The sequence below is a fragment of the Pelophylax lessonae genome, assembly GCF_965119305.1.
Source record: "Pelophylax lessonae genome assembly, chromosome: 13".
Classification (NCBI taxonomy): domain Eukaryota; kingdom Metazoa; phylum Chordata; class Amphibia; order Anura; family Ranidae; genus Pelophylax; species Pelophylax lessonae.
The window spans coordinates 2,692,292-2,716,763 of NC_138780.1; the positions used below are offsets into that span (position 1 = coordinate 2,692,292).

The 24,472-nt window shown below is 54.1% G+C and overlaps 1 protein-coding gene across 1 annotated transcript; it reads left to right on the plus strand.

Moving 5' to 3' along the window:
• The first annotated feature begins 866 nt into the window (after nt 1-866).
• PBXIP1 (PBX homeobox interacting protein 1) lies at nt 867-24,472 on the plus strand. The gene is made up of 11 exons (XM_082275163.1): nt 867-944; nt 6,915-6,987; nt 9,852-9,907; nt 10,150-10,288; nt 10,447-10,539; nt 14,181-14,393; nt 15,599-15,619; nt 15,918-15,991; nt 18,154-18,279; nt 18,959-20,457; nt 22,071-24,472. The coding sequence occupies exons 1-11, from the start codon at nt 885-887 to the stop codon at nt 24,403-24,405; spliced, it is 4,689 nt and encodes a 1,562-aa protein (XP_082131289.1). The 5' UTR covers nt 867-884; the 3' UTR covers nt 24,406-24,472.

Here is a 24,472-nt window from a genome sequence, read left to right on the forward strand (position 1 = left end):
TCCCCGACTTCTGTGCGTCCGGCAACTCTTCTCCCCGACTTCCGTGCGTCCGGCGACTCTTCTCCCCAACTTCCGTGCGTCCGGCGACTCTTCTCCCCGACTTCCGTGCGTCCGGCGACTCTTCTCCCCGACTTCCGTGCGTCCGGCGACTTTTCTCCCCGACTTCCCTGCGTCCGGCGACTCTTCTCCCCGACTTCTGTGCGTCCTGCAACTCTTCTCCCCGACTTCCGTGCGTCCGGCGACTCTTCTCCCCAACTTCCGTGCGTCCGGCGACTCTTCTCCCCAACTTCCGTGCTTCCGGCGACTCTTCTCCCCGACTTCCGTGCGTCCGGCGACTCTTCTCCCCGACTTCCGTGCGTCCGGCGACTCTTCTCCCCGACTTCCGTGCTTCCAGAGACTCTTCTCCCCGACTTCCGTGCGTCCGGCGACTTTTCTCCCCGACTTCCCTGCGTCCGGCGACTCTTCTCCCCGACTTCCCTGTGCCAAGATTGGGGCCCCTACTGACAGTGGCACACGTGTGGAAGAATTCTAATATCTGGGAGCTGCGGCTTGGCCACGCCTCCTTCCCTGTCCTTTCAGCGATGTGATTGGAGGAGCGCAGTCACAGGTTACTCCTCCATAGGGGAGGTGTCAGGATGGGGGCGGAGTCTCATGCAGGAGCAGAGCGAGGAAGGTTCTCATTATGTGCGGAGGAGGAAGTGACCCCAGTCGGAGGATTCAGAGACTTCCTCTTGCAGGGATTGGGGGGAGGGGTGCACAGTCTCTCATTGTGTGTCGGGGACGCTTTGCATGACAGGTGACCGATAAACAAATCACATGGCCCCGCCCCCTTCCAGGTGATCCCCTGGTAATGTTTCCTTTGTTTTCAGGTTCCCGGAGAGGGGATGGCAGAGAGCGGAGAACCCCGAGACACCGACAATAACTGGGTGATCCCCAACACCGAGGTACGGGGGGGGGGGGAGGGGAGGGGGGCGCTTACACTTTCGCTTTGCTTCAATCTTAAAATTTGTGTTTCTGAAAAAAAAAATCCCTTAAAAACTTTTTTCTCACTTTAACTTTACCGCAGTCATCCTGGCCCCCATGTCATCATTGTGGCCCCTGAGTGATCATCCTGGCCCCCATGTCATCATTGTGGCCCCTGAGTGATCATCCTGGCCCCCATGTCATCATTGTGGCCCCTGAGTGATCATCCTGGCCCCCATGTCATCATTGTGGCCCCTGAGTGATCATTGTGACTCCTGTGTACTCATCCTTGCCCCCATGTCATCATTGTGGCCCCTGAGTGATCATCCTGGCCCCCATGTCATCATTGTGGCCCCTGAGTGATCATCCTGGCCCCCATTTCATCATTGTGGCCCCTGAGTGATCATCCTGGCCCCCATGTCATCATTGTGGCCCCTGAGTGATCATCCTGGCCCCCATGTCATCATTGTGGCCCCTGAGTAATCATCCTGGCCCCCATGTCATCATTGTGGCCCCTAAGTGATCATCCTGGCCCCCATGTCATCATTGTGGCCCCTGAGTGATCATCCTGGCCCCCATGTCATCATTGTGGCCCCTTAGTGATCATCCTGGCCCCCATGTCATCATTGTGGCCCCTGAGTGATCATCCTGGCCCCCATGTCATCATTGTGGCCCCTGAGTGATCATCCTGGCCCCCATGTCATCATTGTGGCCCCTAAGTGATCATCCTGGCCCCCATGTCATCATTGTGGCCCCTGAGTGATCATCCTGGCCCCCATGTCATCATTGTGGCCCCTTAGTGATCATCCTGGCCCCCATGTCATCATTGTGGCCCCTGAGTGATCATCCTGGCCCCCATGTCATCATTGTGGCCCCTGAGTGATCATCCTGGCCCCCATGTCATCATTGTGGCCCCTGAGTGATCATCCTGGCCCCCATGTCATCATTGTGGCCCCTGAGTGATCATCCTGGCCCTCATGTCATCATTGTGGCCCCTGAGTGATCATCCTGGCCCCCATGTCATCATTGTGGCCCCTGAGTGATCATCCTGGCCCCCATGTCATCATTGTGGCCCCTGAGTGATCATCCTGGCCCCCATGTCATCATTGTGGCCCCTGAGTGATCATCCTGGCCCCCATGTCATCATTGTGGCCCCTGAGTGATCATTGTGACTCCTGTGTACTCATCCTTGCCCCCATGTCATCATTGTGGCCCCTGAGTGATCATCCTGGCCCCCATGTCATCATTGTGGCCCCTGAGTGATCATCCTGGCCCCCATGTCATCATTGTGGCCCCTGAGTGATCATCCTGGCCCCCATGTCATCATTGTGGCCCCTGAGTGATCATCCTGGCCCCCATGTCATCATTGTGGCCCCTGAGTAATCATCCTGGCCCCCATGTCATCATTGTGGCCCCTAAGTGATCATCCTGGCCCCCATGTCATCATTGTGGCCCCTGAGTGATCATCCTGGCCCCCATGTCATCATTGTGGCCCCTTAGTGATCATCCTGGCCCCCATGTCATCATTGTGGCCCCTGAGTGATCATCCTGGCCCCCATGTCATCATTGTGGCCCCTGAGTGATCATCCTGGCCCCCATGTCATCATTGTGGCCCCTAAGTGATCATCCTGGCCCCCATGTCATCATTGTGGCCCCTGAGTGATCATCCTGGCCCCCATGTCATCATTGTGGCCCCTTAGTGATCATCCTGGCCCCCATGTCATCATTGTGGCCCCTGAGTGATCATCCTGGCCCCCATGTCATCATTGTGGCCCCTGAGTGATCATCCTGGCCCCCATGTCATCATTGTGGCCCCTGAGTGATCATCCTGGCCCCCATGTCATCATTGTGGCCCCTGAGTGATCATCCTGGCCCTCATGTCATCATTGTGGCCCCTGAGTGATCATCCTGGCCCCCATGTCATCATTGTGGCCCCTGAGTGATCATCCTGGCCCCCATGTCATCATTGTGGCCCCTGAGTGATCATCCTGGCCCCCATGTCATCATTGTGGCCCCTGAGTGATCATCCTGGCCCCCATGTCATCATTGTGGCCCCTGAGTGATCATTGTGGCCCCCATGTCATCATTGTGGCCCCCATGTCATCTTTGTGTCCCCTGAGTGATCATCCTGGCCCCCATGTCATCATTGTGGCCCCTGAGTGATCATTGTGGCCCCTGTGTACTCATCCTTGCCCCCATGTCATCATTGTGGCCCCTGAGTGATCATTGTGACTCCTGTGTACTCATCCTTGCCCCCATGTCATCATGGTGGCCCCTGAGTGATCATCCTGGCCCCCATGTCATCATTGTGGCCCCTGAGTGATCATCCTGGCCCCCATGTCATCATTGTGGCCCCTGAGTGATCATCCTGGCCCCCATGTCATCATTGTGGCCCCTGAGTGATCATCCTGGCCCCCATGTCATCATTGTGGCCCCTGAGTGATCATCCTGGCCCCCATGTCATCATTGTGGCCCCTGAGTGATCATCCTGGCCCCCATGTCATCATTGTGGCCCCTGAGTGATCATTGTGGCCCCCATGTCATCATTGTGGCCCCCATGTCATCTTTGTGTCCCCTGAGTGATCATCCTGGCCCCCATGTCATCATTGTGGCCCCTGAGTGATCATTGTGGCCCCTGTGTACTCATCCTTGCCCCCATGTCATCATTGTGGCCCCTGAGTGATCATTGTGACTCCTGTGTACTCATCCTTGCCCCCATGTCATCATTGTGGCCCCTGAGTGATCATCCTGGCCCCCATGTCATCATTGTGGCCCCTGAGTGATCATCCTGGCCCCCATGTCATCATTGTGGCCCCTGAGTGATCATCCTGGCCCCCATGTCATCATTGTGGCCCCTGAGTAATCATCCTGGCCCCCATGTCATCATTGTGGCCCCTAAGTGATCATCCTGGCCCCCATGTCATCATTGTGGCCCCTGAGTGATCATCCTGGCCCCCATGTCATCATTGTGGCCCCTTAGTGATCATCCTGGCCCCCATGTCATCATTGTGGCCCCTGAGTGATCATCCTGGCCCCCATGTCATCATTGTGGCCCCTGAGTGATCATCCTGGCCCCCATGTCATCATTGTGGCCCCTGAGTGATCATCCTGGCCCCCATGTCATCATTGTGGTCCCTGAGTGATCATTGTGGCCCCCATGTCATCAGTGTGGCCCCTGAGTGATCATTGTGGCCCCTGTGTACTCATCCTTGCCCCCATGTCATCATTGTGGCCCCTGAGTGATCATTGTGACTCCTGTGTACTCATCCTGGCCCCCATGTGATTGTTGTGGCCCCTGTGTACTCATTGTGGCCCCTAAGTGATCATTGTGGCCCCTGTGTACTCATTCTGGCCCCCATGTGATTGTTGTGGCCAACATGTGATCGCTGTAACCCCTGTGTACTCATCCTGGCCCCCATGTGATCCTTGTGGCCCCCATGCGATCCTTGTGGCCCCTATGTAATCGTTGTGGCCCCTGTGTACATTACTTGGCCCCCATGTAATCCTTGTGGCCCCCTGTGGGATCATTCTGGCGCACATGTAATCGTTGTGGCCCCTTGTGTACCCATTCTGGCCCCCATGTGATCTTTGTGGCCCCTGTCTACTTATTCTGGCCGCTGTGTGATCCTTGTGTCCCCTGTGTGATCATTCTGGCCCCCAAGTGATCATTATTTCTCCCATGTGATCGTTGTGGCCTCCATGTGATCGTTGTGGCCCCTGTGTACTCATTGTGGCCCCTGTGTACTCATCCTGGCCCCATGTGATTGTTCTGGCCCCCATGTGATCGTTGTTGCCCCTGTGTACTCATTGTGGCCCCTGAGTGATCACTGTGGCTCCTGTGTACTCATCCTGGCCCCCATGTGATCCTTGTGGCCCCTGTGTACATTACCTCTCCCCCCATGTAATCGTTGTGGCCCCCTGTGTACATTACCTTGCCCCCATGTAATCGTTGTGGCCCCTGTGTACATTACATGCCCCCCATGGGATCCTTGTGGCCCCTTGTGTACCCATTCTGGCCCCCATGTGATCTTTGTGGCCCTTGTCTACTTATTCTGGCCCCTGTGTGATCATTCTGGCCCCCATGTGATTGTTGTGGCCCCTGTGTGATCATTGTGGTCCTTATGTTCTTACCCTGGCCCCCATGTGTTCGTTGTGGCCCCTGTGTACTCATCCTGGCACCCATGTGAACGTTGTGGCCCCTGTGTACTTTTTGTGGCCCCTATGTGATCATTGTGGCCCCTATTTGACCATTATATCCCCCATGTGATCATTGTGGCCCCTATGGGATAATTGTGGCCCCTATGTGATCATTATATCCCCCATGTGATCGTTGTGGCCCCTGTATAGCTGGTCATGTGCTCTGTGGCTCTCACTTTTGGCTGGGGGAGGGGGGTTGGTGACACGCTGACTGGCTCTATTTATAGCGGTGAGTAAGATAAGTCGGCGCGGCGTCCCTCCAGATCACACAATCTACTCAGCCTGAGAGTCCCCCAACCTGTACCGAGGACTGGGGGAGATCAGGAGCAGCCAATCAGAACGTAGCCTGTCATCCTACTGAAAGGAAAGCTGCCATCTGATTGGCTGCGGTTGTGTATGTCAGTGGAGCCCTTGCTGCCCATCCCCCATCCAATATTCCTTTTAAAGCTGAACTCCGAGGAGATGTAGAAGACAAAAATCCATCCTGAAATGGATGCAACTCTGAAAGCTGAATACATCATTACATGGATTTACTGTAATATTCCAGGCCTGGCATCCGCCTGAACAGTCCATGTACAGCAGAGCTTAGACTGAAGGAGGGAGAAGCAGCACCATGAGCCATTCAGTTCATGCACTCACCAGAAGCATGCTGATAGGAGTAGAGAGCAGAGTGACAGAGAGACAAGCTCATCACCTCTGCTCCTTTCACTCTCCAATCACAGGCCGGGGGCATGTCCGGGATTACCTGAGCTCGGAGGAAGTGAGCAGAATGATGCTGACTATCAGTTCATGTGTTAACAAGAAGCATGCTGACAGGAGGAGAGAGAAGAGTGCAGAAATAGAAGCTCATCACTGTGCTGCTTCTCCTTTCACTGTACGATCACAAGCTGGGGGCTCGTCCGGGATGACCTGAGCTCGGAGGAAGTGGGTGGAATGACGCTGACTATTAGTTCATGTGTTAACACGAAGCATTCTGATAGGAGGAGAGAGCAGAGTGCAGAAAGATAAGCTTATCACTGTGCTGCTTCTCCTTTCACTGTACGATCACAGGCTGGGGGCTCGTCCGGGATGACCTGAGCTCAGAGGAAGTGGGTGGAATGATGCTATCAGTTCATGTGTTAACACGAAGCATGCTGATAGGAGGAGAGAGAAGAGTGCAGAAATAGGAGCTCATCACTGTGCTGCTTCTCCTTTCACTGTACGATCACAAACTGGGGGCTCATCTGGGATGACCTGAGCTCGGAGGAAGTGGGTGGAATGACGCTGACTATTAGTTCATGTGTTAACACGAAGCATGCTGATAGGAGGAGAGAGCAGAGTGCAGAGAGATGAGCTCATCACTGAGCTGCTTCTTCTTTCACTGCCCAATTACAGGCTGGGGGAGGGACAAGACCTGTATGTATTACTGAACTGCAGCAGAGAAAAGTCAGCCCCCCCCCCCCCCCCCCGGCTAGACAGGACTGTACTGTGTGGCAGAGCTGGGTAAATCTGAGGGCTGGATGGACAGAAATACCATTGCTGGGTGTGTAGGTTTCTGACTGCGGCATTTGTTGTCCCAGATGATGACCTGACTTCATATTCGCCTTAGCCAGGACTCCACCAGAAATGGTGGGAGGGGCTTATCCATCTATAGGGTGAGGACAGGAGGGGGCGGGGTTTATGATCGGTGTCAAAGCATTTGGGTTACTGAGGTCGTTTGGTTTTTAATGGTGGAGATGATTGACGTTTATTCTGATTCTGACCTTCATTCTCAGGGCCTCCCGGTGGAGACAGTGGGGTACGAGCATGGCGAACCGCTGCCCAGCCATGAAGAGGTTAAACCTGCAGGTAAGAGATCCGATCCGGTGATTGGCTATTCTGGCTTCTCCAACCGGTTACTGAGCGCAGACACCGGGGAATCGTCCGTTCCTTCACAGGGGGCTATAAAACAGGGGGCAGTGGGGGGCGGGCGCGGCTTAGGCAGAGTGATGAGTTACTCAGACGCTGAACAGTGTGTCACCTGACCTTGTTAGCACCAATGAGGAGAAGAGATTCTCGAACCTGGGGTCACTGGGCTTACTGGAGACACTGGAGTGCTGGGGTCACTGGAGACACTGGAGGGCTGGGGTCACTGGGCTTACTGGAGACACTGGAGTGCTGGGGTTACTGGAGACACGGGAGTGCTGGGGTTACTGGAGACACTGGAGTGCTGGGGTTACTGGAGACACTGGAGTGCTGGGGTTACTGGAGACGCGGGAGTGCTGGGGTTACTGGAGACACAGGAGTGCTGGGGTTACTGGAGACACTGGAGTGCTGGGGTTACTGGAGACGCGGGAGTGCTGGGGTTACTGGAGACGCGGGAGTGCTGGGCTTACTGGAGACACAGGAGTGCTGGGCTTACTGGAGACACAGGAGTGCTGGGCTTACTGGAGACACAGGAGTGCTGGGGTTACTGGAGACACAGGAGTGCTGGGCTTACTGGAGACGCGGGAGTGCTGGGCTTACTGGAGACGCGGGAGTGCTGGGCTTACTGGAGACACTGGAGTGCTGGGCTTACTGGAGACACTGGGCTTACTGGAGACACTGGAGTGCTGGGCTTACTGAAGACACTGGAGTGCTGGGGTTACTGGAGACACTGGAGTGCTGGGGTTACTGGAGACACTGGAGTGCTGGGGTTACTGGAGACGCGGGAGTGCTGGGCTTACTGGAGAAACTGGAGTGCTGGGGTCACTGGAGACACTGGAGTGCTGGGGTCACTGGGCTTACTGGAGACACTGGAGTGCTGGGGTTACTGGGCTTACTGGAGACACTGGAGTGCTGGGGTCACTGGAGACACTGGGCTTACTGGAGACATGGGAGTGCTGGGCTTACTGGAGACACAGGAGTGCTGGGCTTACTGGAGACACGGGAGTGCTGGGCTTACTGGAGACGCGGGAGTGCTGGGCTTACTGGAGACGCGGGAGTGCTGGGCTTACTGGAGACACTGGAGTGCTGGGGTTACTGGAGACACTGGAGTGCTGGGGTTACTGGAGACACTGGAGTGCTGGGGTTACTGGAGACGCGGGAGTGCTGGGCTTACTGGAGAAACTGGAGTGCTGGGGTCACTGGAGACACTGGAGTGCTGGGGTCACTGGGCTTACTGGAGACACTGGAGTGCTGGGGTTACTGGGCTTACTGGAGACACTGGAGTGCTGGGGTCACTGGAGACACTGGGCTTACTGGAGACATGGGAGTGCTGGGCTTACTGGAGACACGGGAGTGCTGGGCTTACTGGAGACGCGGGAGTGCTGGGCTTACTGGAGACACGGGAGTGCTGGGCTTACTGGAGACACGGGAGTGCTGGGGTTACTGGAGACGCGGGAGTGCTGGGCTTACTGGAGACACTGGAGTGCTGGGGTTACTGGAGACGCTGGAGTGCTGGGCTTACTGGAGACGCTGGAGTGCTGGGCTTACTGGAGACACGGGAGTGCTGGGGTTACTGGAGACGCTGGAGTGCTGGGCTTACTGGAGACGCTGGAGTGCTGGGCTTACTGGAGTCACTGGAGACACTGGGGTTACTGGAGACATTGGAGTGCTGGGGTTACTGGAGTCACTGGAGACACTGGGGTTACTGGAGACACTGGAGACACTGGGGTTACTGGAGACACTGGGGTTACTGGAGACACTGGGGTTACTGGAGACATTGGAGTGCTGGGGTTACTGGAGACACATGGGTCACAGATGACACTGGGGTTACTGGAGACATTGGAGTGCTGGGGTTACTGGAGACACGGGAGTGCTGGGCTTACTGGAGACGCGGGAGTGCTGGGCTTACTGGAGACACGGGAGTGCTGGGCTTACTGGAGACACGGGAGTGCTGGGGTTACTGGAGACGCGGGAGTGCTGGGCTTACTGGAGACACTGGAGTGCTGGGGTTACTGGAGACGCTGGAGTGCTGGGCTTACTGGAGACGCTGGAGTGCTGGGCTTACTGGAGACACGGGAGTGCTGGGGTTACTGGAGACGCTGGAGTGCTGGGCTTACTGGAGACGCTGGAGTGCTGGGCTTACTGGAGTCACTGGAGACACTGGGGTTACTGGAGACATTGGAGTGCTGGGGTTACTGGAGTCACTGGAGACACTGGGGTTACTGGAGACACTGGAGACACTGGGGTTACTGGAGACACTGGGGTTACTGGAGACACTGGGGTTACTGGAGACATTGGAGTGCTGGGGTTACTGGAGACACATGGGTCACAGATGACACTGGGGTTACTGGAGACATTGGAGTGCTGGGGTTACTGGAGACACATGGGTCACAGATGACACTGGGGTTACTGGAGACACTGGAGTGCTGAAGAAACTGGAGTGCTGGAGACTCTGGGGAGGTTTTTTGAGACACTGGGGTTACTGGGGTTACTGGAGACACTCTAATCCTATCCCTTTAACCCCAATCCTCTAATCCTGACCCTCCAATCACATTAGTTGACCATCTGGCACCATCGATATTGATACAATAATCTCTGGGATGGCTCGGTTGTAATTTGGATCCTGGCCTCATGGGGCGCTATTATGAAGAAATGTCTGTCAGTGTGATAGAGAACTCCAGGATGGAGTAGTGAGGTGTGGGCAGAGTAGAGGCCTCATAGATCAGATAATTCGGAGTTCCTCTTTAATCTTTGCTGCTCCTCGTACCTCAGTCCAGAGTCTCACCCGGCTCTCTGTCTGATTTCAGGTCCAGAACCGACCGCCATTCCCGAGAGAGAGGAGGCGGGAGTGCAGGAGGTGAAGGTAAGAGGTGGGATGAGCGGATCCTCGGAGGCGGGGTCACTGAGTCAGTGATAAGTTCGGATTGTATTACCTGGAAGGAATTATTGATTGTGACTTTGCCACGTATTTGCTGTTCCATATTTCATGTCTGTCTCTGTATGGATCCGCAGATTCTCATTGGGCGGGTTGTAGAGGAATAGCGGAGCGCAGTCACTAAGCAGTGTCGGCCCTTTCATTTGTCTTTCACTTATTGTCTTCCTCAGGGGCCGGAGTCTTCTCCTCAGGGGCCGGAGTCTCCTCCCACCACCACCGAGATCCCGCCACACCAGGAACAGTTTGAAATTCCCCCAGAGGAGGAGCCACTTAAACTGGGGGAGGAGTCAGGACTGCGCAGAAGATTGGGTGAGTGCTAATTCCATCCTGCGGGGGGGGGGCGTGTCAGCATCTGAGGGGGAGGGGCGTGTCAGCTGCGCTCATATCACCTCTCCCGCCGGTGAGCGCGCTTTGTACCGCATCCAGCTCCGTATAACCTCCCCTCCCCCTCTCTTCTTGTCTTGAAGCGCGTTACATTGAGAAGTTAGCGCAGTTCCTCCCCGATTCCCTCCCACTGGGCGGACTCAGGAGCAGGGGGCGGCGCTCTGCGAGCGGAACAGGTGCTGCATGTGACGCATGGTGTGTGATGAGCGACCTGCTTGCTGCATGAAATGCATAATGGAATGTGCTCTGTCCCTTTAAGGGGAGCAGGGATGGAGGGAACCCCTCATAATGGGAACAGGGATGGTGGGAACCCCTCATAATGGGCACAGGGATGGTGAGAACCCCTCATAATGGGCACAGTGATGGAGGGAACTCCTCATAATGGGCACAGGGATGGAGGGAACCCCTCATAATGGGCACAGGGATGGGGGGAACCCCTCATAATGGGCACAGGGATGGTGAGAACCCCTCATAATGGGCACAGGGATGGTGAGAACCCCTCATAATGGGCACAGGGATGGAGGGAACCCCTCATAATGGGCACAGGGGTGGTGGGAACCCTCATAATGGGCACAGGGATGGGGGGAACCCCTCATAATGGGCACAGGGATGGGGGGAACCCCTCATAATGGGCACAGGGATGGAGGGAACCCCTCATAATGGGCACAGGGATGGAGGGAACCCCTCATAATGGATACAGGGATGGAGGGAACCCCTCATAATGGGCACAGGGATGGAGGGAACCCCTCATAATGGGCACAGGGATGGAGGGAACCCCTCATAATGGGCACAGGGATGGGGGGAACCCCTCATAATGGGCACAGGGATGGTGAGAACCCCTCATAATGGGCACAGGGATGGTGAGAACCCCTCATAATGGGCACAGGGATGGAGGGAACCCCTCATAATGGGCACAGGGGTGGTGGGAACCCTCATAATGGGCACAGGGATGGGGGGAACCCCTCATAATGGGCACAGGGATGGGGGGAACCCCTCATAATGGGCACAGGGATGGAGGGAACCCCTCATAATGGGCACAGGGATGGAGGGAACCCCTCATAATGGATACAGGGATGGAGGGAACCCCTCATAATGGGCACAGGGATGGAGGGAACCCCTCATAATGGGCACAGGGATGGAGGGAACCCCTCATAATGGGCACAGGGATGGAGGGAACCCTCATAATGGGCACAGGGGTGGTGGGAACCCTCATAATGGGCACAGGGATGGGGGGAACCCCTCATAATGGGCACAGGGGTGGTGGGAACCCTCATAATGGGCACAGGGATGGGGGGAACCCCTCATAATGGGCACAGGGATGGGGGGAACTCCTCATAATGGGCACAGGGGTGGTGGGAACCCCTCATAATGGGCACAAGGATGGAGGGAACCCCTCATAATGGGCACAGGGATGGAGGGAACTCCTCATAATGGGCACAGGGATGGAGGGAACCCCTCATAATGGGCACAGGGATGGAGGGAACTCCTCATAATGGGCACAGGGATGGTGAGAACCCCTCATAATGGGCACAGGGATGGAGGGAACCCCTCATAATGGGCACAGGGATGGAGGGAACTCCTCATAATGGGCACAGGGATGGAGGGAACCCCTCATAATGGGCACAGGGATGGAGGGAACCCCTCATAATGGGCACAGGGGTGGTGGGAACCCCTCATAATGGGCATAGGGATGGAGGGAACTCCTCATAATGGGCACAGGGGTGGTGGGAACCCCTCATAATGGGCATAGGGATGGAGGGAACCCCTCATAATGGGCACAGGGATGGAGGGAACCCCTCATAATGGGCACAGGGATGGAGGGAACTCCTCATAATGGGCACAGGGATGGAGGGAACTCCTCATAATGGGCACAGGTATGGAGGGAACCCCTCATAATGGGCACAGGGATGGAGGGAACTCCTCATAATGGGCACAGGGATGGAGGGAACCCCTCATAATGGGCACAAGGATGGAGGGAACCCCTCATAATGGGCACAGGGATGGAGGGAACTCCTCATAATGGGCACAGGGATGGAGGGAACCCCTCATAATGTGCACAGGGATGGAGGGAACTCCTCATAATGGGCACAGGGATGGTGGGAACCCCTCATAATGGGCACAGGGATGGAGGGAACCCCTCATAATGGGCACAGGGATGGTGAGAACCCCTCATAATGGGCACAGGGATGGTGAGAACCCCTCATAATGGGCACAGGGATGGAGGGAACCCCTCATAATGGGCACAGGGATGGTGGGAACTCCTCATAATGGGCACAGGGATGGAGGGAACCCCTCATAATGGGCACAGGGATGGTGGGAACCCCTCATAATGGGCACAGGGATGGTGGGAACTCCTCATAATGGGCACAGGGATGGGGGGAACCCCTCATAATGGGCACAGGGATGGGGGGAACCCCTCATAATGGGCACAGGGATGGAGGGAACCCCTCATAATGGGCACAGGGATGGTGGGAACCCCTCATAATGGGCACAGGGATGGAGGGAACCCCTCATAATGGGCACAGGGATGGAGGGAACTCCTCATAATGGGCACAGGGATGGAGGGAACCCCTCATAATGGGCACAGGGATGGTGGGAACCCCTCATAATGGGCACAGGGATGGAGGGAACTCCTCATAATGGGCACAGGAATGGAGGGAACCCCTCATAATGGGCACAGGGATGGTGGGAATCCCTCATAATGGGCACAGGGATGGTGGGAACCCCTCATAATGGGCACAGGGATGGAGGGAACTCCTCATAATGGGCACAGGGATGGAGGGAACCCCTCATAATGGGCACAGGGATGGAGGGAACTCCTCATAATAGGCACAGGGGTGGTGGGAACCCCTCATAATGGGCACAGGGATGGAGGGAACCCCTCATAATGGGCACAGGGATGGAGGGAACCCCTCATAATGGGCACAGGGATGGAGGGAACCCCTCATAATGGATACAGGGATGGAGGGAACCCCTCATAATGGGCACAGGGATGGAGGGAACCCCTCATAATGGGCACAGGGATGGAGGGAACCCCTCATAATGGGCACAGGGATGGAGGGAACCCCTCATAATGGGCACAGGGGTGGTGGGAACCCTCATAATGGGCACAGGGGTGGTGGGAACCCTCATAATGGGCACAGGGATGGGGGGAACCCCTCATAATGGGCACAGGGATGGGGGGAACTCCTCATAATGGGCACAGGGGTGGTGGGAACCCCTCATAATGGGCACAAGGATGGAGGGAACCCCTCATAATGGGCACAGGGATGGAGGGAACTCCTCATAATGGGCACAGGGATGGAGGGAACCCCTCATAATGGGCACAGGGATGGAGGGAACTCCTCATAATGGGCACAGGGATGGAGGGAACCCCTCATAATGGGTACAGGGATGGAGGGAACCCCTCATAATGGGCACAGGGGTGGTGGGAACCCCTCATAATGGGCATAGGGATGGAGGGAACTCCTCATAATGGGCACAGGGGTGGTGGGAACCCCTCATAATGGGCATAGGGATGGAGGGAACCCCTCATAATGGGCACAGGGATGGAGGGAACCCCTCATAATGGGCACAGGGGTGGTGGGAACCCCTTATATCTTCTTCTGGTGTCACAGGGTCCCTGATTGGGTCAGAGACCAAAGTAAATACCTAACAAAAATTGTAAGTCAGTCCAGGAATTGCAGAGTGACCCTTTGTTGTGTGTGATGTTCTGTGGGGTCGGCCCCTGTGGGTGGATGCTCCTCCCACCCTGTGACTCCTGTATTGGTTCCTCCCCTGAGGTTCCCCTCTCACCGCCTCCCCTGTTGCTCTGTAGGAGGAGATCTGGAGGAAGTCAGCTGCTCCAGCAGTGAGGATGATGTGGAGGGTCTCCGGAAACGTGCTGCCAAAGGAGCTCCGCCCACCAGCGTAGGACCCGCCCCCAGAGAGGCCATCCAAGAGGAAGCGGACGCCGGGCTCTCACTCACCCTCAATAAATGTATTATCGCCGCTGTGGCTCTGGTGGCTCTCGCTGTCCTGATCTTCACAGGTGAGGAGGGGGTGGGGCGCCCCCTGCTGGCTGCAGCATGTATGGTATACCATTCCCACTTCCAACATCATATATACCTCCCCTCCCCCCACCTCTATTCATATATACCTCCCCTCCCCCACCTCTGGTCATATATACCTCCCCTCCCCCACCTCTGGTCATATATACCTCCCCTCCCCCACCTCTGGTCATATATACCTCCCCTCCCCAACCTCTCTTCATATATACCTCCCCTCCCCCAACCTCTCTTCATATATACCTCCCCTCCCCCCACCTCTATTCATATATACCTCCCCTCCCCCACCTCTGGTCATATATACCTCCCCTCCCCAACCTCTCTTCATATATACCTCCCCTCCCCCAACCTCTCTTCATATATACCTCCCCTCCCCCCACCTCTCTTCATATATACCTCCCCTCCCCCAACCTCTCTTCATATATACCTCCCCTCCCCCCACCTCTCTTCATATATACCTCCCCTCCCCCAACCTCTCTTCATATATACCTCCCCTCCCCCCACCTCTCTTCATATATACCTCCCCTCCCCAACCTCTCTTCATATATACCTCCCCTCCCCCAACCTCTCTTCATATATACCTCCCCTCCCCCAACCTCTCTTCATATATACCTCCCCTCCCCCCACCTCTCTTCATATATACCTCCCCTCCCCAACCTCTCTTCATATATACCTCCCCTCCCCCAACCTCTCTTCATATATACCTCCCCTCCCCCCACCTCTCTTCATATATACCTCCCCTCCCCAACCTCTCTTCATATATACCTCCCCTCCCCCAACCTCTATTCATATATACCTCCCCTCCCCCACCTCTATTCATATATACCTCCCCTCCCCCACCTCTATTCATATATACCTCCCCTCCCCCACCTCTGGTCATATATACCTCCCCTCCCCCACCTCTGGTCATATATACCTCCCCTCCCCAACCTCTCTTCATATATACCTCCCCTCCCCCAACCTCTCTTCATATATACCTCCCCTCCCCCACCTCTGGTCATATATACCTCCCCTCCCCAACCTCTCTTCATATATACCTCCCCTCCCCCAACCTCTCTTCATATATACCTCCCCTCCCCCACCTCTGGTCATATATACCTCCCCTCCCCCATCAGTCATATATTATAGGTGGGGGAGGGGTTGATGTTCTGCCTCTCCAGTCATTAATATCTTCCTTCTCCCCCTATAGGTGGCCTGGGATCAGATGAAGGTGAGTCCTTCCTACAACCCCCACCTCTGAGGACGTCACTGATTGGTTCTGCACCCCCCCCTCCCCCTCCCCTTCCAGCCAGGACCCAGCATGTGCACCACGGCCCCCAATCCCTGCACTGGGGGGAGGGGGGGGGTCTGTCAGGCTATGGAAGGCATTGGAGACCCGGGGCCGGTCCAGGGGCCACTCTGCTGAATGCTGGGATTTGGGGGTGGAGTCTGTGTGGGGGATGGGAGGACGTTCGGTGAATATTCTGAGGATGGCGCCGCACTCACTGTACGTTCCTCGTCTTCTGTAGATCTTCCTCAGACCGTCGTCCCACGCAGCGCAAGAGGAGGAGATGAGGCGCCGCACACCATCGCCGACATCCAGGTAGGTGTGAGACTCCGCCTACACCACTCCCATTGGAGGAGTCCGAATTCTTTGGTGCTCTGTGATCCACTTTCATCGGTACTTCCAGATCCTGTACCTCAAACCCTGCACCCCCAGAACCCTGTACTTCCAGACCCAGTACCCCCAGAACCCTGCACCCCCAGAACCCTGCACCCCCAGAACCCTGTACCTCCAGACCCTGCACCCCCAGAACCCTGTACCTCCAGACCCAGTACCCCCAGAACCCTGTACCCCCAGAACCCTGTACCCCCAGACCCTACACCTCCAGACCCAGAACCCTGTACCTCAAAACCTTGTACCCCCAGAAGCCTGCACCCCCAGACCCAGTACCCCCAGAACCCTTTACCCCCCAGACCCAGTGCCCCCAGAACCCTGCACCCCCAGAACCCTGTACCTCCAGACCCAGTACCCCCAGAACCCTGTACCTCCAGACCCTGCACCCCCAGAACCCTGTACCTCCAGACCCAGTACCCCCAGAACCCTGCACCCCCAGAACCCTGCACCCCCAGAACCCTGTACCTCCAGACCCTGCACCCCCAGAACCCTGTACCCCCAGATGCCTGCACCCCCAGACCCAGAACCCTGTACCCCCAGAACCCTGCACCCCCAGAACCCTGCACCCCAGAACCCTGCACCTCCAGACCCTGCACCCCCAGAACCCTGTACCCCCAGACCCAGTACCCCCAGACCCAGTACCCCCAGAACCCTGCACCCCCAGAACCCTGTACCCCCAGAACCCTGTACCTCCAGACCCTGCACCCCCAGACCCAGTACCCCCAGAACCCTGCACCCCCAGAACCCTGTACCCCCAGAACCCTGTACATCCAGACCCTGCACCCCCAGAACCCTGTACCTCCAGACCCAGTACCCCCAGACCCAGTACCCCCAGAAGCCTGCACCCCCAGAACCCTGCACCCCCAGACCCTGTGCCTCCAGAACCCTGCACCCCCAGACCCTGTACCCCCAGACCCAGTACCCCCAGAACCCTGTACCTCAAAACCTTGTACCCCCAGAAGCCTGCACCCCCAGAACCTGTGCCTCCAGACCCTGCACCTCCATATCCTGTACATCTACATTATGTACCCCCAGACCCTGCACCCCAGAACACTGCACCTCCATACCCTATACATCTACATTATGTACCCCCAGACCCTGCACCTCCAGATCCTATACATCTACATTATGTACCTCCAGATCCTGTACCCCCAGACCCTGTACCTCCAGAACCTTGTACCTAAAGACCCTGCACTCCAGTCCCTGTTCCCCTAGATCCTGTACCCCCAAAACCTACACCTCCGGATCCTGTACCCCCAGACCCTACACCTCCGGATCCTGTACCTCCACACCCTACACCTCCGGATCCTGTACCTCCAGACCCTACACCTCCGGATCCTGTACCCCCAGACCCTACACCTCCGGATCCTGTACCTCCAGACCCTACACCTCCGGATCCTGTACCCCCAGACCCTACACCTCCGGATCCTGTACCCCCAGACCCTACACCTCTGGATCCTGTACCCCCAGACCCTAAACCTCCGGATCCTGTACCACTGGGCCGCCCTCATCAACATCATAATGTCATTTTTAAATAAAGTTTTTCCGTTTTCATTACATCCCATCTACATTATGTACCCCCAGACCCTGCACCTCCATATCCTATACATCTACATTATGTACCTCCAGACCCTGTACCTCCAGAACCTTGTACCTAAAGACCCTGCACTCCAGTCCCTGTTCCCCTAGATCCTGTACCCCCAGAACCTACACCTCCGGATCCTGTACCCCCAGACCCTACACCTCCGGATCCTGTACCTCCACACCCTACACCTCCGGATCCTGTACCTCCACACCCTACACCTCCGGATCCTGTACCTCCAGACCCTACACCTCCGGATCCTGTACCCCCAGACCCTACACCTCCGGATCCTGTACCCCCAGACCCTACACCTCCGGATCCTGTACCTCCAGACCCTAAACCTCCGGATCCTGTACCACTGGGCCGCCCTCATCAACATCATAATGTCATTTTTAAATAAAGTTTTTCCGTTTTCATTACATCCCTCATTCTAGACCTGGTGATGTCATCACTGGGACTCCTTCCATATTTGTGTCACACGTTGTCCTTCCTTTTATCCTTCCAGGAGTGGCTCCATCAACATGCCGACCAGTTCACCGGGGACCCGGACAGCCTTCAGGTTATGAACGACCTTCTGGATAAAGTTGCCAAAGAAAACCAAGAGATTCGGCACATTCAGGCCAAACTTCAGGTACTTCCATCCTTCTCTTAGAGGACACCCAAAGTAGCGGTGTGAACATGATTGGCTCAATGAATGGAGTCATGGGGTAATAGGGCATTATGAGGCAATTGGTGTCAGTGGGAGGAATAGCCCCTCCCCCATCATTGGTGTCAGTGGGGGGAATAGTGCCCCATCATTGGTGTCAGTGGGAGGAATAGTGCCCCATCATTGGTGTCAGTGGGAGGAATAGTGCCCCATCATTGGTGTCAGTGGGAGAAATAGTGTCCCATCATTGGTGTCAGTGGGAGGAATAGTGTCCCATCATTGGTGTCAGTGGGAGGAATAGTGTCCCATCATTGGTGTCAGTGGGAGGAATAGTGCCCCATCATTGGTGTCAGTGGGAGGAATAGTGCCTCATCATTGGTGTCAGTGGGAAGAATAGTGTCCCATCATTGGTGTCAGTGGGAGAAATAGTGTCCCATCATTGGTGTCAGTGGGAGGAATAGTGTCCCATCATTGGTGTCAGTGGGAGGAATAGTGCCTCATCATTGGTGTCAGTGGGAAGAATAGTGTCCCATCATTGGTGTCAGTGGGAGGAATAGTGTCCCATCATTGGTGTCAGTGGGAGGAATAGTGCCTCACCATTTTATTAATGACACCGAATTACGAAAGTTCCATTAAATTATTGACCTGAATATATTTATTTCAGGCTCAGAAGGAGGAGCTAGAAGCGCTGGTGCATGGCGGGGACAAATCCACTTTAGAGGCACAAGAGTTTAGATTGACGGAAGAGAATGTGAGGCTGAAAGATGCTCTTCTCCGAGAAGAGACTGGTCACCTCTTCGCCAAGGAGGAACTGCAGACCCTACAGGAGAAGGTGGAGACCTTGGAGGCCGACAGTGGAGATAAGGAGGTCCTGACCTCTGAAAACGCCCAGCTAAAAGCCGACCTGGAGGCCGCCAAGAGCCAGATCGAGGGATTCCTGATCCAGAAGGAGACCCTGGTGGCAGAATCTCAGATGCTCCGCCGGGAGTTGGACAAACAGCGGTCGTTGGTGGTCTCCCTCAGACAGGATCTGGAGGGCATGACGTCCAATACCAGCGAGGGGGAGGGGGAGAAAGGTTTGAAAGGCCAGATCTCGGAGATGGGCAGCAGGTTGGCGATGGAAGCTCAGAGGTCCGAGACGTGGGAGAAGAAGTATGTGGAGCATGCACAGAAAAGGAAAGAGCTGGTCGGGGAAGAGCAGAAGCCCCATGGTCGTAAAGAGTGGAAGAAAGGAGATAAGTGGGGTAAAGGTTCACATTCGGCCACCCAAGGGGAACAGGTCAGGAAGCCACATTTCAAACATGGCAAAGAACATGGAAAAAGATGGAAGGAAGATGGACAACCGGAATCCCAGCATGAAGAATGGAAGGGTAAGAAGTACGAAGATAAGCAGCAGTGGCGGGAAAAGAAGCATCGGCACTGGGAGGGGGAGAAAACCGAGACTGAAGATAAAGAGCGCCATCCACGCGAGTCCGAAAACTGGAAGGACAAAGGCAAAGAGAACCGGTGGAAGGACTCCTCTCACCATCCTGACAATGAGAGACCCTGGAAGGACTCCTCTCACCATCCTGACAATGAGAGACCCTGGAAGGACTCTTCTCACCATCCTGACAACGAGAAAACATGGAAGGACAAACCCTCTCGCCATCAACACGGAGAAGCGGGAGATGGTTTCCATCCTCGCAAAGGCCAGAGAGACTTTTCCGAAGCCCACAAACACGGGGAAGACAAGAGAAAGGAACATGGAGACAAAGCCCACCGACACCACGACCATAACAAGTTCTGGAAGAAGCTCTCCAACCACCAGTACCGGGTTCCCGAAGGATGCTCAGGCCTGGAAGACTGCGCCCGAAAGGACGGCATTGACCTTTTCAACGTAGACCTTAAACCGGTTGAGAGGAAACGGTTCGAAGAGATCCTGCAGAACTACTTGACCAAGTCTGATCTCTCCAAACACCTTCCCGAGCTAGTACCTCTCCTTGATGGCTTCTTTGAGGGGCCCTATTTCGCCCATCAGAAAATCCGCTTTAAGGACTTTGTGGATGATGTGGAAGACTTCCTGGAAGACTTGGCGAAGAAGGAGACAGGGAGTGATGACCTTGTGGACGATTTTGAGAGATTTGTCTACACCGACTTCTTTGGAGATGCCGCCATTAAGAAAAGGTGAGTGGCTCCTTATCGGACTTCGCTGGCTCTAATGAGCTGTAGATGGGTTCATACATGAACAGGACAACCAAGCTCCTTCTATGCCTTCAAGATTATTGAGATACCCAGAATAACATTGCAGTCACCCTTTATTTAGGGTTGGCGGATAATTGGTCCCCAGCCAGTAAGGTCATTATTTTACTACTTGATGCCAAATCACGTACATGTACCAGATCGGCTTCAAGTGGTTCTACCGCGGTTATGGCTGCGCCTCTATGCCAAGACCCCGGTACTTTTTATTTTATTTTTTAGCCGGTGATGCTTTTTTATCTAAAAGCAATTCTAGTCCAGTGTGATCGGGGAGCCCGATCGGTGTGATCGGGGAGCCCAGTATCTGATTTAGTGGGTTATCATAGAGATGGCTGAGGACCAGAGAGTCCCTCGATCATCTCTATCATCTAGGACAGGGGTCTTTTTAAACAAAGGACCAGTTTACTGTTCCTCAGACTTCAGGGGTGCCGGATGTTGGTGGGAGGAATAGTGCCCCATCATTGGTGTCAGTGGGAGGAATAGTGCCTCGTCATTGGTGTCAGTGGAAGGAATAGTGTCCCATCATTGGTGTCAGTGGAAGGAATAGTGTCCCATCATTGGTGTCAGTGGTAGGAATAGTGCCCCATCATTGGTGTCAGTGGGACGAATAGTGCCCCATCATTGGTGTCTGTGGGAGGAATAGTGCCCCATCATTGGTGTCAGTGGGAGGAATAGTGTCCCATCATTGGTGTCAGTGGGAGGAATAGTGTCCCATCATTGGTGTCAGTTGGAGGAATAGTGCCCCATCATTGGTGTCAGTGGGATGAATAGTGCCCCATCATTGGTGTCAGTGGGATGAATAGTGCCCCATCATTGGTATCAGTGGGAGGAATAGTGCCCCATCATTGGTGTCAGTGGGAGGAATAGTGTCCCATCATTGGTGTCAGTGGGAGGAATAGTGTCCCATTATTGGTGTCAGAAGGAGGAATAGTGTCCCATCCTTGGTGTCAGTGGGAGGAATAGTGTCCCATCCTTGGTGTCAGTGGGAGGAATAGTGCCCCATCATTGGTGTCAGTGGGAGGAATAGTGCCCCATCATTGCTATCAGTGGGAGGAATAGTGCCCCATCATTGGTGTCAGTGGGAGGAATAGTGCCCCATCATTGGTGTCAGTGGGAGGAATAGTGCCCCATCATTGGTGCCAGAGGGAAGAATAGTGTCCCATCGTAGGTGTCAGTGGAAGGAATGGGACCCCATGGTTGGTGTCAGTGGGAGGAATAGTGCCCCATCGTTGGGGTCACTGGAAGGAATAGAACCTTCTCATACAATTATGGCCAAAGTCTCAGGTGTATGGTGTCAGTCATAATCAGATATTTACTACACGTAGAATCTGCTATTCCCCCAACCCCCGGGGCTGACATCTTCCACAACGTAGCTAAATAGTTCCAGCCCCGGTGTTACATAACCAGTCTGTGTTCTGGGAGCCAGGAATTGATCCAGATCGGATTTATCATTCAGGTGTATTTATAGCAGTTCTGTGTCTGTCTGACTGGTGGCGCTTCCTCTAATAACATGTGCAGGTCTCCATGAATTCCTTTTCTAGATCTCACAAGAAAGATGGCCACCGAAAGAGCTACAAATCTGACCGCCAACACGATCCCAGAAAACCGGAGGAGGCCCCTGAATCCGACCTCAACCAAACCAACCCGAAATATACAAACAAGAAAGACTTCAAAGTAGATGCAGATCCTCCTCACTACAAACCCTACAAGGGGAAAGATAACAAGGGTGACCTTGAAAAGCACGAATTTCTGAGCCACCATAATAACGAAGACAAAAATGATCATGGATCGAAACATAAAAAGTATGAGAAAAATGCAAAATACCTTCAGAAGGACCATCCTGAGACAACGGGACCTTACTTCAACCAGACCAGGAATTTCCTTTATGAGCAGGGAGAGTGGCCCAAGTCCAATGAGAAGGATCACAACCATGGTTACAGATCCTATCGTGAAGACCACCATGACAAAAACAAAGATGGTGGACATTTCAATGGGGACTACAAGGACAAGCAAGAACACCACTATCCCAAGAATAAGCTCAATAAAGAAGACCATGAACATCCACATAGAAAGGACAGACAGAAATACAACCCATCTTTTATGGACTACGATGACGAGACGGGACAGCCATTTCACCATCAACATAAACACTGGAAGAAAGAGGATAAAGATGCCATTAATGAGTATTATCGATCATCTCCTCCACAGTATGACAAACATGAGCACCATCACCATGACAACAACCCAAGGAAGGGGAGTGAGGGTCACCACCATGAAAACAAGCCAATGAAGGAAGGTGAGGGTCACCACCATGAACACAAGCCATGGAAAAAAGATCATGGTGACCACCATGAACACAAGCCAAGGAAGGAAAGTGAGGGTCACCACCATGAAAACAAGCCATGGAAAAAAGATCATGGTGACCACCATGAACACAAGCCAAAAAAGGAAAGTGAGGGTCACCACCATGAACACAAGCCAAGGAAGGAGGGTGAGGGTCACCACCATGAACACAAGCCAAGGAAGGGGAGTGAGGGTCACCACCATGAACACAAGCCAAGGAAGGAAGGTGAGGGTCACCACCATGAACACAAGCCAAGGAAGGAAGGTGAGGGTCACCACCATGAACACAAGCCAAGGAAGGAAGGTGAGGGTCACCACCATGAACACAAGTCTAGGAAGGAGGGTGAGGATCACCACCATGAACACAAGCCATGGAATAAAGATCATGGTGATCATCACGAACACAAACCATGGAGGAATGGTGACCATAATAAACACAAGTCATGGAAGGATGATGATGATGACGGTGACCGTCATAAACACAAGTCATGGAAGGATGATGATGATGACGGTGACCGTCATAAACACAAGTCATGGAAGGATGATGATGATGACCGTCATAAACAGAAGTCATGGAAGGATGATGATGATGACCGTCATAAACACAAGTCATGGAAGGATGATGATGGTGGCCATCATAAACACAAGTCATGGAAGGATGATGATGATGACCGTCATAAACACAAGTCATGGAAGAATGATGATGGTGACCGTCATAAACACAAGTCATGGAAGGATGATGATGGTGGCCATCATAAACACAAGTCATGGAAGGATGATGATGATGACCGTCATAAACACAAGTCATGGAAGGATGATGATGGTGATGATGACCGTCATAAACACAAGTTATGGAAGGATGATGATGGTGGCCATCATAAACCCAAGTCATGGAAGAATGATGATGATGGTGACCGTCATAAACACAAGTCATGGAAGGATGATGATGATGGTGACCGTCATAAACACAAGTCATGGAAGGATGATGATGATGATGACCGTCCTAAACAAAAGTCATGGAAGGATGATGATGACCGTCGTAAACACAAGTCATGGAAAAATGATGATGATGACCGTCATAAACACAAGTCATGGAAGGATGATGATGATGGTGATGGTGACCGTCGTAAACACAAGTCATGGAAGGATGATGATGGTGGCCATCATAAACACAAGTCATGGAAGAATGATGATGATGGTGACCGTCATAAACACAAGTCATGGAAGAATGATGATGATGATGATGATGACCGTCGTAAACCAAAGTCATGGAAGGATGATGATGATGACCGTCGTAAACAGAAGTCATGGAAGAATGATGATGATGATGATGGTGACCGTCGTAAACACAAGTCATGGAAGGAAGGTGACCACAGACAGAAACCCTTCAAAGACAAGCAAGATGACCACAAGCAGAAACCCTACAAGGTTAAGTTCAAAGACAACAAACCTCAATCCCACCATAAGAAGTACGATGACAATGATCCTAATTCCAGATCCGACCACAATGACCATGGAGAAAATGAGAAGTAATAGTTCTCATCACCGTATACATGAAGATGCTGAAAACCAGTATGAACCCTTCTACATCCATCACCCC